The sequence below is a fragment of the Epinephelus moara genome, chromosome 17 (assembly GCF_006386435.1).
Source record: "Epinephelus moara isolate mb chromosome 17, YSFRI_EMoa_1.0, whole genome shotgun sequence".
Lineage (NCBI taxonomy): Eukaryota > Metazoa > Chordata > Actinopteri > Perciformes > Serranidae > Epinephelus > Epinephelus moara.
Window position 1 is genome coordinate 26,882,941 of NC_065522.1, and position 12,554 is coordinate 26,895,494.

The 12,554-nt window shown below is 39.4% G+C and overlaps 1 protein-coding gene across 2 annotated transcripts in view; it reads left to right on the top strand.

Annotated features, from left to right (window-relative positions):
* Positions 1-11,421, top strand: part of si:dkey-33c9.6 (active breakpoint cluster region-related protein) — a 27,149-nt gene extending 15,728 nt beyond the window's left edge. The window contains exons 12-23 of one of the 2 annotated variants that reach the window (XM_050067673.1): positions 517-630; positions 904-979; positions 2,689-2,784; positions 2,988-3,059; positions 3,174-3,271; positions 3,607-3,708; positions 5,660-5,826; positions 6,109-6,248; positions 8,511-8,645; positions 9,738-9,843; positions 9,981-10,122; positions 11,215-11,421. In XM_050067673.1, coding sequence (XP_049923630.1) covers positions 517-630; positions 904-979; positions 2,689-2,784; positions 2,988-3,059; positions 3,174-3,271; positions 3,607-3,708; positions 5,660-5,826; positions 6,109-6,248; positions 8,511-8,645; positions 9,738-9,843; positions 9,981-10,122; positions 11,215-11,316 — 1,350 coding nt within the window. In that variant the 3' untranslated portion in view covers positions 11,317-11,421. Of the gene's footprint in view, positions 1-516; positions 631-903; positions 980-2,688; positions 2,785-2,984; positions 3,060-3,173; positions 3,272-3,606; positions 3,709-5,659; positions 5,827-6,108; positions 6,249-8,510; positions 8,646-9,737; positions 9,844-9,980; positions 10,123-11,214 lie in introns of both variants that reach the window. The other variant, XM_050067672.1, reaches the window with a different exon arrangement.
* The last annotated feature ends 1,133 nt before the right edge of the window (positions 11,422-12,554 follow it).

Genomic DNA, 12,554 nt, shown 5'->3' on the forward strand with positions numbered 1-12,554 from the left:
GTGGGTGGATGGATGGGTGCATAGATGTGGGTGGATGGATGGGTGCATAGATGTGGGTGGATGGATGGGTGCATAGATGTGGGTGGATGGATGGGTGCATAGATGTGGGTGGATGGATGGGTGCATAGATGTGGGTGGATGGATGCAGATGGACAGATGGAGATGGGTGGATGGATAGGGTGGGTGGGTGGATGGATGGATAGGGTGGGTGGATAAGGGGGGTGGATGGATGGGTGGATAGAAATGGGTGGATGGATGAAGATGGATGGATAGAGATGGGTGGATGGATGAAGATGGATGGATAGAGATGGGTGGATGGATGAAGATGGATGGATGACCTTTCTTACGCTCTAGCTCAACACTGTAACTCATTGTATGGAGAGTTTCTCATGGTGACCACAGCATGTTTTCCTCACCACACCAGTGGAAACAGGCTCTTATATATTCATGTGTCAGATACAGAGACGAGAGTGACCAGTGTTTAACAGCCAGTGAAATGTAAATGTGTGTGTACAGAGGGGGTCCAGGGGCTTTGCAGCTCGCAGCCGGAAGAAACTGGAGCAGATGGAGCTGATGCTGCTCACACACTCACCTGTTTACACACTGGAGCTGCACAGCCCAAGTGGCAAGGTACACACACACATACACACACAGATACACACACATCATCATAGTGTCAGTAAAGTCATAGTTTTGACTAATACAATGACTGTAAGCTGAGTAGCAAAAGCATTTTAAACAAAAGCTTTGGTTAGGCACTTAGACGAGGCCTACAGCTAAGGCCTTTATTTTCTTTTACTGACAGTAGCAGACCTTCTAGAGGCAGAAACATGCTATATAACACACTAAAGAAGAGGGAAAACCCCAAAAGCACAATAGGGCCAACCTGCTTTGTCTCTGCAGAGTCACACTCTCCTCTTCTTGTCCCTGTACGAGCTGGAAGAATGGAGGGAAGCCATTCACAAACTCACCACAGACAGTAAGTTCACAGCTTTGGCCAATCTCATTACTATACTTGAGTTGAGTTTGAATTCAAGACATCTGTAGGGCAGTACATACACAGAGGTGTCCATACCATGCTGGTTTTTGAGAAGTAGTAAGTGATGGTGTTGGGTGGGATGTAGGTGTGAATCAATCTGCATAGGTGTGAAACAAACTTGAAATGTCTTGTGGACCCTAAAACACCTTCCTCTGAGGTCACATGTGTCATTCCAGTGTCAAATGTTAATATAAACTAAATATTTTGGGTTTTGCTCTGATAGTCTGACCACAACACGTAATTTGATGGTATTACTTTGTGCTTTAGCAAACTTTGGTGATGGCCATTCGTTCATTCGTCTTCAGCCTGAATTTGTTTTTAACAAAGTTTATTCTGAAATTTTGTTAATACAACTGTGACACTTCACTGTATAAACATGTGTGGACTTAACATATCCCCACCTACCATCACCCATGACAACATTCAACGGGTTAACTACTTAGACAATTTAAGGAATATATAAATGGATAAATAAATGAAACTAGAAAAATAGTGCAAAACAATTATAATTAAAATAAATAGAAATAGAATACAATAAATGAAGTTATTTAAAGAAGAAAAACAAACAAAAAACAAAAGAAATCAAAAAAAATAAACAAATCAAAGAATAGAATAAAATAAAGAATAAAATAATAACTTAAATGAATGAAATAGAGCATAAAATAAATAATAAAATGAATAAAAAACAATTAAAAAATAATATGAAATTAAAATACAGAATAAAATGAATGAAAATTAAATAATGAATGAATAAAATTTTAAAAACAATAAATAATAATATGAAATTAAAATACAGAATAAAATGAATAAAAGATGAATAAATAATAAATAATAAAAAATGAATAAAATAAAAAAACTATAAAAAAATATTAAATTAAAATACAGACTAAAATTAATAAAAAATAATCATTGAATAAATAAATAAATAATAAAAAATGCATAAAATGTAAAAAAAAAATTAAAAATGATATGAAATTAAGATACAGAATTAAATGAATAAAAAATAAATAATGAATAAATAATAAAATGAATTAAATTTAAAAAACAATACAAAATAATATGAAATGAAAATACAGTGTAAAATGAATAAAAAAACTTGATAGATAAATAAATAAGAAAATGCATACAATTTAAAAAATAATATGAAATTAAAATACAGAGTAGAATTAATAAAAAGTAAATAACTGATAAATAAATAAATAAATAAATAACATAATGAATTAAATTTAAAAAATAATATGAAATTTAAATACAGAATAAAATGAATAAAAATTAAATAATGAATAAATAATAAAATAATGAATTAAATTTAAAAAAAACTAAAAAAAAAATGTGAAATTGAACTACAGAATAAAATGAGTAAAAGATAAATAAATCAAGCACAATTAAGGAAAAAAGTATTTTTTTTATGTAAAAAACTATAAACTGTTTAAGAACACACTGATTTCATGAAGTTGCACTAAAGATGGTAACAATGAAAGTTTTTTTTTTTTTTTTAAGGTCTGAGGCCTTCAGCAACTCTCCTCGATTTTACTCTATAAGTTGTACAATACCAGTTGGAGCACGAGCATCATAACTCGGTCTAATGTGGTGTTTCTGTGTTACGGTGAGCTGATCTGTGTCTATATTTGCTGTGTGTTGTTCATCAGACATAGAAACTGTCCCTCCAGACCTGCTCACCCTCACCAGTGCATGTGTGAAACTGAGAATGACCCAGCAGCCTCCGCTCCACAGCACAAACGCTGGTACAACTGCTGCCTCTCTGACCTCTGTCCTATTTTCCTCACTCGCAGAATCACATCCTGTATCTGAAATAAGATACACAGACACAGACATACAACAGGCTTTTGATCTGTTAATGCTGGCCTCAAACCTCTAACACTTTACAGTATGTCTCTGTCTTCTTGCTCAGCTTCAGGATATTAATGTCTTTGTCTCTCACCAGTAGAGGACGAGGCGTCTCTGTGTGGGACTCTGAGTGTGGCGATCCACTCCGCCTGCGGCCTGCAGCAGCCAGCCTGTATGTTTATGATATTTCTTTTTTAATCACCACAGAGATAGAAAGGCTGGTGAGCACATCCTGTATCTGGATGATGAGCTGGAGGTCACTTAGTTTTTGGTTCTTCTTTTTCAGGTGCGTATGTGTGTGTGGAAGTGGATGGTTACGAGTTTTACGATAAACAGGCCCAGACACACTCGTCAATCCACAGCCTCAACCCACACTGGGACCAGGTCAGAGTGCAGTTCTTCTTTTTACAAAATAAAAGTGACATAAAACTAATCTGAAAGGCAGATGATCTGTCAGCCAGTGCAGGGTGGTAAATGACTTCTTCATGTCTAGACAGTATCCGACATGATGTCAGGCTTCAGCAGGATTTAAAAGTCGGCGCTGCGGCCAGACCGTGCCTCGCTTTAAACATGATCAGTGGCAGTAAAACCTACACTAAACCCAACTGGTAGCCAGGATCAAAAGGCTTAAATCTGACATGAATGCTCCTGTTGTAGCGTCAGGACACCGCTGTCGTTGCCGGTTTTTAACACCACCTTCTTTCTCTCTGTGAAAACAGGAGCTGTCGTTCCAGGTGGACGGAGCGCAGGAGCTGAGGGTGCTCTGCGTGAGTCAGTCTGATGGACAGGATGGTAGCGTCCTGGGGAAAGCTTCTGTGAAGGTATGAAGATGGACTGAGGGCCAGGTTTTAAGCCAGGTGTCATAAAAAATTACCAGAATGCAGGAAAGTAAGTGTTTGATGCTCAAGTTTCTGGTGGCGGACCCCCAACCTCCACCCCCCTTTTCATATGTATCCTGGCCAATGTTAAAACGAAACCTACGCTCTTGCTCAGGTGTCAGATTTGGAAGCTTGGTGGGTGGTTGTTGGTGTCTGACTCCAACACACAAGGCAACTTTTAGTGTGTGTAAAAGACGCATCAGCATTTCGACTAACTCCAGTGTAAACTCATCCACGACAATGATGTAGAATGGAGAGTAAAAAAGTCTGCGTAGCATGGGATGAAGGGGTGGTAGATGAGTCAAACAAACACAGGACTTTCAACCAGAAGACTGCTGTTCATGTCCCATGTGAAAGCAAAAGTACTCTGTAACGTAGTTACTGTGCATAACTATGGCATATTTGTAACATACTCGTTGCTGTAAGTTATGTAAAAACGTAGTTATTTTAACCCAAATCATGATCTTTTCTCTCAATATAAACAAGTAGTTTTGTAGCCTAAAGCTAAAGAAGTTTTGGCAACTTGGTCTCACTCTGAAGTCGTCGAAATCCAGTGTCAGACACCGACAAAAAAGCCATCCATTAACGTTGGCATGATACGCGGATGTTCACTGTTAGTTAAACGGCACCCAGTGACATCACGGGGAACTGCAGTGGGACAAGAACAAAAGTTAAAGTGGCGCAAATTTTAAGTGAAGCAAGTGGGAGCGGTAATGGGTGGGTCCAACAAACACCGACTGCCACCCGGAAGGCCGGTGTTCACTTCCTGTAAGATTGTAGAGCCAAACACTAAACTATAAGTTATAAGTTATATTTAGTTATTAAACTATAAGTAATTTTGTACTTGGCCGAAGTCATTGAAAACCGGCGCTTGGGCATCAGAAATCAATGAAAAAAGTCGTCCTTTAATGTCGGCATGATACCGGGAGGCTGGTGCACGCGTCCTGCAAGATTATAAAGCCAAACCCTGTTCTGGTTTCCTAAACCTAACCACTTGCGTTAGTTGATGAAGGGAAAAAAAACGTCAATTTGCAGTGTTGTACCGATGTAGTGTTTTTATTTTGACAGATACTGTATGTAAACGGTAAATTTCCTGTGAAAACAGAAGTGTATTTTGAAAGAAGACAATGTATGTAACAGACAGAAGTTGACACGGTGTCCATGAACGTCAACCACCAACACACCCAGGGTACCTTGTTGTATGTGGACGTGGAAAGTCCATGACCAAACGTCGATATGTGACGAGATCAGAGTGAGAATGTGTTGTTTTTGGTGAGGAAACCCAAGTTTCCTGTATGCACGCCAGTTTATTTTGAGGACACTATTTCTTTTTAAAGCCAGCTAAAGACACACCTGTTTAGACAAGCGGTATGTACTGTTCAAAAGTAGTCACTTAATCGTCTGTGTTTTCTTTCTTGTATGATGCATACTGCCCTTGCAAAACACCTTGTGAGCTATGGCTGTGAAAAGCGCTGTATAAATAGATTTTACAAGCTGCCATATTTGACAAGTTGCAAGTGAGAATGCGGCGGTAGTTTACCTTGGCTCTGCAGGGCTTTTTAGCGTCTTTCAGCTCATTGTTTTGGTCATCTTTTGGGTTCACTCCCACAGCTCCTATCAGTGTTTCCAGCTGTTATCGACAAGAAATGCTCAGATAAACTGACTGTATGTTACCAGCCCAGCACCAAACTGCTAACAGACACAGTTATATGCATATAACCACATACTGGAGCATTTTAGAGCCAGTTGGTAAAGAGAGTGAAACTCATCATATGGCAATGTTGTCTTTTCAGCTTGTGCTGCTGCCCCCAGCTGGCCAGAAATCAATTAATGCTTAGATTCATAATATGAATATTTATTTCTCTGCTGTCTTTTTTCATATTTTGTTTGTCAGTTGGACTCTAAAACCCTGACTAAGAGATGGAGGAGACAGACTCTACACCTCGGCCAGGTGGAGGTGACTCTTTCCCTGAAGTACTGTCCCCACCCGCTCGAACCCCCGAGCTCCACGCCTCAACAACAACAACCTGTCTTCTGTGTCCCCATTCAAACTGTGGCTCAGTAAGTCCCTCCAGAACTGTCGCTGACCCTGCCAGGGCTCACGGGAGCGTCTTAAAGGCTTGAAACTGAGAGCAGCAGCTCAGTCTGCAGTTTTATTTCCCTCATGTGCTGTTTTTCTGCAGCTGGTTTTAAGAAGTGAGGCGGTGTGTTGTGTGGCAGAGTCGGGTGAAGAGAAGCAGAAGTGTGGCAATAGTGGAATCTGACATGAAATGAAACAAGCGCATCGTATCAAACATCTGAGGTGCTTTTCCTTCTTTCTCAACAATTTCAATTCTCCGTCAGGCAGGAGGGAGTGCTCGTCCCACATGTGGTGCGCTGCTGCGTGGAGGAGGTGGAGAGGAGAGGCATGGACGAGGTGGGCATCTACAGAGTCTCAGGAACCACCAGTGACATCAACGCACTCAAGACTGCGTTCAACAGCAGTAAGAAAGCACACTGCAAGTTTTCTGTTGACATGCGGGTTATATGTTGCAAGAGTGTACTTGTTTTTTTTTCCAAAGTTCTGACTAGTTGTTTGTAAACTTGGTACTGGGTCACTATACCGAAGCACTTCAGCTTCCTGGGGACTAAAACAAGACTCAGGGGGGAATTCACAAAAAGACTCTGCGGGTTTAGCAGCAGCGAAACTTGCAAAAATAAGACAAAAATAAAATGTAATTGTCAGTGCGTCTGCGAAGTGTGAAATGCACCGCTAACGGCAACGCTTAGCAAACAGCGCCTCAGTGTCCCTGTACAATTTGCATGTATCTAAATCAGGTCATATCAGTAAATGTGTTGAAAATTTGGCCCCTTTCTATGCAAATGAGCCTCACTGCAACAACAGTGCGACTCACAAAGATCAGCGCTTATAGCCACATGTAGTTAAAATAGAATTATAAGGGTCGTCAGAGAGTTGGTGGTAAATCAAGCGCTATGTTGGGTTACCTCTACCCTTTGTTTCCGAGTGCCTCTTTGCCCTCTGGAGCTTTGGGGTAGTGGTTGAAATCTTCCCCTATAAAATGGGACGACCCTTCAGGACCAAGATATGTTATGGGTAGTTGCTGATGTTTACGGAAACAGGTGCGACTCTGACAATAACGGTATTATCACAATGACTTTTACCATTTATCTGATGGGGATAGAAGAGCATGGACACTCTTCATTTGTTCACAACTTGAAGTTTTACGCTATCAATCATTCAAAAAAAGTCACCAAATAAAAACACTCTTCACTACCAGCCAACTAGCTGGTGCGTTAGCCAGCAATGCTCTGTAGGCTAAGGTTAGCAAACCATGCCCCTACCATCACGGAAAAGTGCCCCACGTCATCTCCGCTTTTTTCCCCGTTGTCCAATCAGATGATTTGAGAGGCGGGCCTTCTGTGGTGGTCACGACAACAAGTTTACAGTTGGTAAACAGTGGAGGAGAAACTGGTGGTAGTGGTTGCTGGATTACTCAGAGCTATACGGCCCAACGATAGACAGCAGGTTGTCAAACTGCCCCCGAGTCATCCTAGAATATGCCTGGAAACATCCATCATGGAGGAGAAGCTCCTGGACCAACTGGTGGTACTCCCCAAGATCCAGCCTCTTTTTTAGGGTCTCATGTACCCACACAGATCTCTGTTTATCTGCTGACAGCCTCTTACCCTCAACCAGAGCTACAGCAAGCACCCTCTGCCTCAACATTTCAGGAACTAGATACTGATTACTGTCAAATAAATAAGCAGCAAGATGAGGGTGAGGAGGTGATGGGGTGGTTGTCTGGCAACGATAAAAAGGCGCAGCAACAGTCTTTTACTTGTGCCATTTGATTTAAAAAACAGCCTCGCGTTTTGCAACCTTCAAAATGCTTTCTGTGTGATCTGGGCTTGAAGAGAACTGGATACAGCGTTGAAGGCGGGGCCCCGTTCATTCCTAGTTCATTCATGATCGGCCCACAGAGCAAGCTAGGGACTCAACGGCAGTCAGGTGGTTCCATCTTCTGGCTTAGTGCTCCGCTAACTTGAATGCGGATAAAATTATTTAATTTTGAAGCACTTCTAGACTTTCCAAATGCCATGGGACGAAATGGATCAAAGCCTCAGAGTGAAACGAGTCATTTTGCGGGCGTTGTGACGCTAAAAAACTATATTCACTGATTTACCGACTTCATTTTCGCCATGCTAGTCAACTGGGAAAAGTCTTTAGGCCGTGAGGCATCATGTCACAGTGTAATTGCACTGTTTGGCCACAACAAAAAATTGTCTTCAAAGCCCGGGACACTTCCTGGGGGCCTGGTCTGCACTGCAGTAACAAGGGCAGCAACTTTGCCACTGTAGTTCAGGTAAATTTTGGGCGTCATGTGCCATCAAAGGCAGGAATGCAACTTAGAAATATGTCAAAATGCAGGACTGTCACACACAAATCACCAGTAACAATATATTGATAGCTAGCTGGTTAGTTAGCTACTGAAACAAAATTCCCAGTCCATTCAACAGTTGAAAAATGACAATCATGTTGGATTTTTTTTATGTTTGTCATGCCTGCAAATAAAGCCACATCACCACTGTAAAAACACGTGCATTGACTCATACAGTAAGATGCTGGCCTACATTCTCAGCACTATGACAAGGTGTTTTTTTCTCATGCCTCTAAAGAAGGACGTGTACACCAAAACAAGATGGTGTAATACTGATCACAGCCACCATGTGTCTGCCCCCCTCAGATCTGCGTGAAGCAGTAACCAGACTGAGAAGTGCTGAGGTCAACGCCGTCTCTGGTGTTCTCAAACTGTACCTCAGAGAGCTGCCGGAGTCTCTTATGCCCACTGAGCTGTTTCAGGGTCTGGCCAGGACGCTGGGTAAGACAAAAGATGTTCTTCACTGTGACTTGGAGGGATTCAACTGCTGTTTGTTCTTTTATTAGGCTGTTTTAAACTCTTTAGATCTGGTTTTTAAGTGTGTTTTCATATGTTCAGGGGAGCACCAAAGAGCCACGGGGGGTCATGAAACCCTCTTGATTTTAAAGGATGTAATAATTTTAATGTGTAAAAATTAAGGGTTATATTAAAAGCTTATTCATTTATTAAAAAAAAAAAAAGAATAAATAAATTAGTATAGAAAATGATTAATTATTATTATATGGCTATATATTGCATGAGTTGCCTGCGGAGTTACAAATTGCTGCCGCCCAGTGCATATCATGCCGCTATGAAGGGTGCCTCTGTGTGTCGGTGTCTTACACCAATGTCACACACAAAGCGGCAGATTTCAGTCAGGACCACTTTAGTCAAAGAAAACTTTATTTCCATTTGCAGAATTATATTTGGTGGCATGGCTCCGTACTGGGGCCCCTCTGCCTTTCCTAGGGCCTACGCAGAAAGCCTAAGGTAGAGAGATCACACCTGTCTGCCCTTCCACACGCATATGAGGAAAGCCTGCGGCAGAGAGCGCAAACCCCTCTGCCCTTCCACGCGCCTCCACCATATGATAATAAAACCGCACTTGGGTCTCACTTGATGGTGAGATGGCGAAGCGTCAGAGCGGCAGCGAAAAATGGGGGGTACCAAGAGAGTCATCTTGTGTTTGACTTTATAGAGGCATTTGACAAAATTAGAGCCAAATGCATCTTTTGTGGTGAGAAACTGGCAAATGAAAGTTTAAAACCCTGCAAGCTAAACTAAAGTCTACAATGGTAAAAATATGGATCCCTTAAGAAAAAGGTTGAGGTCAGTTCTTTTTTATTGGGAGCCAGTGAAGACAAGATAAAATAGCAGTTATGTGGTAAGACCTTGGGCCAGTGTGTCTAACCTGAAACAATCTAATCTAAAAAGTAAAGTAGGGAGAAGCACATTTGTCTGCACAGGAGGGGAGTAAAATCCCAAAGGAAATTAAATCGGCCCGATCTCCGAATGAATTTAAACGTGCTCTGTATGTGTTTCTGTCCCTTGCAGACATCCAGGACATAAACTCTCGGCTTGTCTCCATGTTGTCCCTGCTGCACTCCTGTCCTGAACCCAACCGCCACACCTTCCTCTTCCTCCTGCACCACCTCCAACGGTCTGACAACAATCAGACACACAGCATAACATCTCCTGACTGAATTATCTGTCAGGAAATAATAAGAGAGACTGTAGATGTTTTGCTGCTGCCAGTTCACCGCACTAAATATTTCTTTTTTTAATCATTTTCCCCAGGGTCTCTGAGAAGCAGGACGTCAACAAGATGACTCTGATGAACCTGGCCACAGTGTTCGGGCCCAGCCTCATACGCCCTCCTGTGGTTGGACTGGGACATGACGGCCCCACCATGGATATCTCTCAGGAGGTGGTGGTGCAGGTGGGCATGAAGCAGCGAAAAGTACTGCTTGGAGAAAATGATGATTTGTTTTGTCTTTGCTTTTGGAAAAACAGTATTTGTGAGGGTGAAGTTTATTTTTTGTTTTATTTTATTATTTTAATTTATTTTAAAAGTAGAGTTTTAGAAAAAAAAACTGAGGTAATTACTCCAAAAATATTGTCTCATTTTTAAAATTATTTGTAGATGTTTTATATTTATTCAGTTAGTTGTGATTATTTTGCAACATTTAAAAATTTAAAAGCTGTTTTTATAAAGCCTTCTCCACACTGACAAGAATAGAAATAATTGTAAGGAAATATAGAGTAAATTTTTGTTGACCAAAAAGAAGTCAAAATTAAATGTAAAGTAAAATTTAAAAACTAATAGAGTCTGTTTATACGTTTACCAGTTCGTTTTTAATTGTAAATCGCTCCAGGTTGCTGAAGTCCCCAAAGTTCCATTAAAAAAATGAATAAATAAAATAAAATAGAATTTAAAAAAATATTAAATTAAATTAAAAATTAAATGAAATTAAATTAAATTAGTCCATGAATTTAAATGTCCACAAATTAATTTAATTGTCCACAAATTAGTTTTTAAGTGTAAATTGCTCCAGGTTGCTAAAGTATTTATAAATAAATACATAAAAAATAAAATTAAATAAAATAAAATTAACAAAAAATAAAGAGGACTTAAATATAGTGTCTTCAAAAGTAGCCACAGCCCGGGACATAGATAAATTATTTACAAATAACTTTTTTGAAACAAAACCCTTTTGATACATATTGTTAAAAGTTAAATGTAAATGTCTTAATATGATAAAGCTGAGACATTATGTATAATGTATGTTTGATGCCATTAGTATATAAAAATTGGCCTCCCCTTTTAAAAAAGGTGTATCATGGTAGAAACTCATGTACAATAAGATAAAGACAACGTGTAGAAAAAAAATCACTTTACTGTAAAATAAGTTTGTCTTTTGAATGTTATTTAGGCAAAGACGAATATTAAAAGGTCTCTACTTTCATGAGAAACCGAGCCGCAGCGAACAGGTTAAATGACACTTCACAAACTTTTCTGCGTGTGTTTCAGGTCCAAGTGCTTTTCTGCTACCTGCAGTGCAACAACCTCCCTGAAGCCCAGACCTCTCTGCCATATGACACAGACTCTGAGGATGAGACCACCCACATGTGAGACCACCATCAGTGTCTCGACGGCTGGCAGGAAACTCAAACTATGTAAATATATATGTATCTGCGTTTGAAAGGTGAGACAATAAAAGTATTTATTCAGAAGAAATATGGACTTTTTGTCACTTTTTGCAACTTCTAAAATCTCAGTTGTAACATTTTGTTTAATTAAATCTGTTGCAGCATATTGAATTCAATGTACTTTATTTCAAAGGTTTTTAAAAATAAAATATAAATATAAAAAACAAACACACACACAAATCACTAATTAACAGTAAAGAGACTCTCAATAAGCAACTTAAATTAACATTTCATGTCCAAAATGGAGCAACAAGCTTGTTTAGTCCTGCTCCAGTGTCCATCCCTGCATTAAAATTATTATGTTCATCCTCTTCATACATAATCAGCAACACCACCTAATCAAAAAAGAGAATTTTAGACTGACAAAATGCGACTGCACTAAATAAAGATATTTTAAAATGATTGCCGACAAACTTATTCCACACTTCTTCCATATACTAAATCAAAATGCAGTCAAACTTTATTTATATAGCGCCTTTCACACAATCATGCAGCCTACAGTGCTTCAGAGCAAGATTAAACAATAACAATAATAAATGCTCAAATATTTAAAGTTAATAACATTTAAAAGAACAAATACTAAAAGACAAGTGTTAAAAACATTACATTAAAACATTACATTCATTCTCAAAGACCTGCTATGTCGGCCTTTTAATAGCTGTTTAAATGTTTAAAACGTAATTACACGTGTGTTATAATAGCAGCTTTTTTTTGTTTGGACTTTTCCACATCAGTTTAAAAATTGAGTTTCAAAGTCCACTGATACGGAAGCCGGAAAAAGCCGTGTTTGCATTTTTTATTTTATTTTTTCAAGCTGGAATCTCAAGATCACACGTTAAAAATTTCATTATCTCGAGATAAGGGGTTAATTTATGTTGATTCTCAAAAAAAATGACGTCAGATTTTCCCGACAAGCTAAATCTATCGCAAGAAAACAACTTTCATTTTCTTATCCTCCTTGCAGTGGTTCCCAATAGGTGGGTCCTGGTCGAAAAGTAAGTCACAGGTCCATTCTGAACGGACAGCAAGTGACTCGCAAACATGTCAAGTTTGTAAAAACACACTTTATTTTTAAGCACAGTGGATTTCCAGCTGTTTCCTGCTGTAGAGGGAGTGACTAACAATTACTTGACAGAGACAGCCAACTAGCTCGATGACATG